At 39.2% G+C, this 6,138-nt stretch overlaps 1 protein-coding gene across 1 annotated transcript in view; it reads right to left on the minus strand.

Moving 5' to 3' along the window:
- Positions 1-6,138, minus strand: part of DOCK1 (dedicator of cytokinesis 1) — a 303,352-nt gene that overhangs the window by 249,796 nt on the left and 47,418 nt on the right. The window contains exon 23 of the mRNA XM_009326015.1: positions 5,851-5,959. Within this exon, the coding sequence (XP_009324290.1) occupies positions 5,851-5,959 (109 nt within the window). The remainder of the gene's footprint in view (positions 1-5,850; positions 5,960-6,138) is intronic.

A 6,138-nucleotide genomic window follows, 5' to 3' on the forward strand; every position in this document is an offset into this window, starting at 1 on the left:
GGAATGCCTAAACAATATTTTTGAATTGCCCCAGTCTGCAGCAGTCATCGTTCCAAATGATGGAACTAGTGCCTCTGGCACAAAGTTCAGTGTAAAACGGCACAAAGCGTTATCACAAGTAAAGTGGCATTGCGCTTTTCTAGAGATTATTGTATTTGTTGCCAGTGTAACAACACACTTTCCCATACAGGTTCTAAGAGACTACAGAAACCTCAGTCCATGGTTGCATTTTGTTACTCAACTAACTTTAAATAATGGTGATAAATTATTCAACCTGTTGGAAAAGCCCTGCAGACTAATGCAGTCCCTTTTGTTTTCTTCCTAGGTACCTCAGCAGCTTGTAGTGTATTTCCCTGTCTTCATTTAAATACTCTTCTGTGGCTTTAGCAATAAATGCTTAATATTAGAGTAGGAAAAAGTATGGTATGGATACTGAGAAATATGCATCGTGTTAAAAGTGACAAGGATTATTAAAAAACCACACATGCAAGAGAATTTGCATTAGTGAAATGTTATCATCTTCCCTCCCAGCTCTCTGTGGTCACATTTCAGGATAATTTTATATACACACCTACTTTATCAAGATCATTTAAAGCACAGAGAACTAACTCAGCTAACAGTCTATCTTTTTTCAGTCATCCTGAACAGCAGTACAAAGTCACACATAACAGCAAACATTAGAGCAAACTGCAAGAACCCTGCTGAGAATAGTTCAGCTCCCTCATACAAACACAGTCCAAATCAGACAGTCCTCAAATTCGATGCAGCTGGCTCAACTGCCCTTGTTTCAAAGAGATGCAAGAATAAATTACTAGGAAACATTTGCATTTTTATCTAAACTTGAAACGTCACGCTAGGCTTCAGCTAAACTCACGCTTAAACAGTAAAAGGTTAAAGAAATAATTATCATGCACCAATTAGCAGAAAATAGGAATAAAACCAGGAAAACTCACTACACTTGTAACCATTAAAAATATGAGCACGTACCAAATGCTGCACACCTTATTTAATCAAGTAATTCTTAAAATCAAACTGATACTTGAAAAAACAAAGTTTAATCTCTCTACTTCTCAAACTACTACTGCAGCCTACTACCATTCACCATGCAAGAAAAATTTTTGTTAGTAAGAGGATGACCAAAACATCTGTCAGCTCAAATCACTGTTTGAATTGCCCTCTCTAGTTTGGACAACTGCACACCTTAAAAAAATCAAGCGTAAAAGGCAGCCTCTGAATGCCTGCCTCCACTGCAGACAACACTGACACACAAAAAAGCCCTGTAACAATTATATTTAGTTAACTAACTTTAAAAAAAAAAAAAAAACCCAAACTCTGCATTGTTTTGAACACTGTAATTTATACCATACCAGCTTCTCAAATTCAAACGTATAGGATTGACTATTGCTGCCTTCATAGTCTAGGATGAAAGTGGTTTTTATTCATTCTTATACCTTAACATTTTGATTGCAACATGTTTGAGTCCACTAAAAGGTATAAATGCTAGTAAAGCTCTGCTCAAATCGTGTTCCAAGAATATATGGATTTTTACCTATTTATTGTAAAAATACATAGCTGAAGCACTAAAACTCAAATTTAAAATAACCTTTTAATAATGTTTTTAGATTGTTATTATTTTGCAATACCAAAAGCTCATGAAAGGAAACAGACCTTTACACTGAAGAAAAAAAAAAAACAGTTTTTTTCCATGCATACGCTAAGCCAGTCACTACAAATATACACCTTAAGGACTAGGTGACCAGTTCTTCAGCCACAAAGTGACCATTAGCTGCACCGACACAGTGGGCAACAGAATGGAGACAGCACTGGAGTTACCTTCAGAGCCCCCTCCTCTGAGCAACACCACATCTGAAGCAGTGAAGGAGGGACAGCTGACACAGATACGCCTCTTCCTAACTGCAGGCCAGCTCAAGGCTTCTTGGAGGACACTGTGCAAAAGATCAGGTCAATGCCCTTCCCAGCCATGAGACTAGGAGTCAAAGCATCCTCAGTAATGCAAAGCATGATTTTGGTGCAGTAGAGAATTTTGCAGACAGACAGGGCTTTTGCTCTTTTTTTTGTTGGTTTTTTTTTCTTTTTAAGTCTTGAGCAAAAATTAATCAATGCTGTGTACAGTTATACCTACTTGCAGTCAACAAAACTGCTAAATGCCACTTTTAACATGCCCTCCACAGAAATACTCTCGATTTTGTTTCCTTAAAGGCTGAAACTTAAGGCAGGTTTGCAAAGCAGCCACATATACAAATTCTCCCCTATGCTAAGAAATTTTGAATAGCCATAATCCTGAAAGTCTCTTTTAGTGCCCTACAACCTTAAATCCTTATACAATTCATACAGTTTTCTTTTGAGGAAACTTTTTTTTAAAAAATGTACCCAAAGCCTTGAAAATTTTAAATTAAAAAAGGGACAATTTAAACGCAAAATATTAAGTAACTGAAGACCTGAGCTACAGTCAGAAACAGCTCATCAGCTTTCACAAGGACATAAATATTTGAATAGATAAAGAGTAATTCCTGCTAAGAACATAAGACTGCAGTCATTCATTCTCCCCTGCAGTGTCAACTTGAAGGCTACTCTCTCAACAGATAGGCTGGGGGTGGAGGGTGGGGAAATTCAGTACAACCAGCCCAAAGAGAAAAGTTGGGAACATTTCAGAAAACCTTTGCAGTGGCAGTTCTGCTTCATGTTGATAAACTATCAAGACAGATTACAATTTTTGCAAGGAGAAATATAAATATTCAAATGTGTGAATTAAGCATCTGTCTCTCTTAATGTGAAGCACCTTAATTTTCTATGTAGGTCTTTTCAACTTCTTATCTCTCCAAACATACACTTAGCTTCCCCAATATATAGTAAAAACAGTAAAAAAAGCCTGAAACTGCTACAGCTAGATCTGCTACCTTAACTGCACAACACAGCGACCTAGCAACTTACCTGATAATCTTCATTAGTTTTCTACAAAACTTCAGAGTATCCAACAGCACAAGAAACGCCCACTGCATCACACTAATGGTTCCTATAACCCAGCACTCATCTCCAACGGTGACCACAGGAGGAGCCATTTACAGCTGCTGTGGCCCGTTCCCCTCCTGGCTCCCCTAGCATTCTTTAGAGGCTGCATCTCCATCCATCCTTTCAGAACATCTATGGACCTGTGGTCTGTAAATCTGCCTAACCTCTTTCTGGGCCTGCTGACACTGTCTGCCTCCATAACCCCTCCATAACCCCTTGTGACAGCAAGCTTCAGAAATGAAAAATTTTTCTTTTACTTGTTTTAAATTAACCTCCTACTGATGTCAGCAAGTGCACCTTATTTCTTGTACTGTGGGATTTGGTGCAGAAGAGTCTCACAGACCACTCATCCACCAGGAAGGTGCACCATTCCCAATCCTGGTTCTCCGTACCCCTGTAACTATTTCCTGAGGTATGGAGATCAGAACAGCACCTGGCACGCAAGATGCAGATGCACCAAGAGTATCTAACAACAAAATGACAGCCCTGCCACGTTCTCATTATCCCTCTGACTGACACCCAACACCCTGTTTGCTTCTTCGCCTGCTGCTGCACATGGAACCAATGACCCCGGGAGAGCTGTCAGTTGTGACTCCAAGGCATCTTCCCCAAACTGCAACTGACAGCTTCAAGTAGACCATCATACAGGGATTAATTTACTCTTCCTGAGATGCGCTGCCTTACGTTCATTTACCTTGAAGCTCACCTTTTAGCCCACTCAATTTTGTGAGGTCCCTCTGACATTCCTCGTCACTAGCATGGTACTTAACTACCAACTCCAGATCACTGATAAAGATGCTGAATGAAGCCCGTAATGTCATGTCCACTTTACGTGGTTACTGACACCCTTCCAGGACTCCAACAGCTTTGTCAGGCAAGATTCACAGAAGCCATCCTCTCTCTCAAAAAAACCACTCCACATTTATCCACCTATTCAATAATTTCATTCTTTGTAATAGAACCACACATTTCTAGTTACTGAAAAAACTGTAGTGCTTCAGTGGATAGTTGAACATAATAAAAGCAATCTCATGAGCTGCAAAAAGCGAATACTAACAATTATGTATTCTAAGAGCTAAGTAATTAGAGTCCAAAGGAGATGAAAGCAATGAATAATGAGTGAAAGGTTGTCAAGGCTTCTGAAAGGCATCCACAAGCACACTTCTCAGACAACCCCACACCGGCTCATCTGTCAATGCTTCATCTACCAGCATACTTCATGTAGCCCAATGCAGACAGTAAATGTGCTTTACCCAAGTTTGCAGAGATCTTAATGTGAAACAATACACAGACTAGGACAGACACTGCTGTAGTGTGATCTCTCTAGCCTTTGCTAGGAAGTTTGTCTTCTTTTCCTGCACCTCAGGTGAAGACAACCAAAACTATTTTTTGGGGTATTTTTATTTTTATTTTTTCCAAGGCATAAACTGTTGAAAAAGAAAAAAGCTCATATTCATCTGCCTTCCTGAAGTAGGCCTCACAAATGAGTCTCAGGAAAATAAATCTTACATTCAGTCCTCATAATCTAAAACCACCCTATTTGTAAAACACCCAATAGCACATTCTGAGTCACTGACTCAAACTTACCAATTTCCATTCAGGATAGATGCTTTGTCAATGGAATGAAAATACAGCTTTTTTGAAACATGTAATATCCCTATTCTGTTATCAGATGATACAGTCTCAGCCTCTCTGCCTAAAATACTCAAACTCAGCAGCTTTATCCCCACTATCTATTTTTGCTGTGTGCTCAGCATGGCATTACTAGCTTAAGACCTGCATGCACTCAGCTACAAAGGACTGGTGTCTTTGACTTAGGTGTTTTCCTACTGTACTCTTCGCAGTTCCCTTCAAGAGGAACCTCTTGCACTGGCACTGTCTGTCTTTGCCTCCCAGCTGCTATAAAAAAAAAAATCTTCTAATGCACAAGCACGGCACATCTGAGCAGGAGGAGTCATACTGCCACACTGTCCCCAAATTCAACCCCAACTCTTAGCCCCTTTCTGATCATCATCTTTCAAATGATTCAGCACGGCTAGGTCAAGAGTTACATGCTTTTATAAATTCTATTTGGAACCACAAGGAGAACTTCAAGGTGTAGCTTATCAAACGCGTGTTTATGGCAGTCTCTGCACTTTTCCATGGTGAAAGAGATTCACCAACAGAACATGAGACCGGTATTGGCACAACGACCTCAGACTCCTCTGGATACAAAAATCTACCGGTCCTATAATTCAATACTTCTGCTCTGTGATAGCAATACCCATGTTCATTTGAGGTCAGAGACCACATTCCCAATTCCATGAGCCAGCCAATGCTACCAAAAGTAGCTACCGTTTTAAAGGGACAAAAGAAGAGGGGTGTGGGGTGGAGTTTGCAGTTTGACTCACTACTGATTTTCCATTAAAAAACATGTACTAGAGCTTAAGATACTATACTGAAGTTACTTATATCCTAGGCTGTTCACGAAGTGCATAGAATACAAGGATCTACATTGTCATCAGCATCTTAAAGATAATGCCTTAATAATACCTTAAAGTTAACGTTATACAAGTTAAATAAACTAAACATCATTTAACCCCTAAGTAAGTTCTCTTTTAAAAATAAAAGTGAGGTCTTTGCAGCAATTTAAGTGAACTTACTTGTTCGAAGCACATTCTTTACATAGTCACAAACCCTTCATTAGAAGCACTAAGTATTAACCACGTTTGAGGTAGAATATGCTTTTGGAGGAAAACACAAGCATACCCTTCATCGACCACCTAACTGTGGTTATGGATGCAAAAGTAAAGCCAAGATGGAGACCTGTACAGTACATACCTTCACTATGACAGTTTGATCAGAGATGCTGCTCATCATCTCATTGATGGACTTAAAGAGCTGCAGCAGAGACTCCCTGAAGTCTGCTTCTCCTTTGTTTTCATAAAGTCTGAAAAATAATTAGGTTTCATAAGCATGATCTAACTAAAATGGCAATACATTTTTAAAAAAATCTGTTCAAATGACAGAGGATAATTCATTGCATTACTTTCAAGTTCAAGAATTTCTACAAGTTTCTTCACTGAACCAAGAGTTTTCTTTCACAAAAAGCTAAAGACAAGACAGACA

Source organism: Pygoscelis adeliae, unplaced genomic scaffold (genome assembly GCF_000699105.1).
Source record: "Pygoscelis adeliae isolate BGI_AS28 unplaced genomic scaffold, ASM69910v1 Scaffold4, whole genome shotgun sequence".
NCBI lineage: Eukaryota > Metazoa > Chordata > Aves > Sphenisciformes > Spheniscidae > Pygoscelis > Pygoscelis adeliae.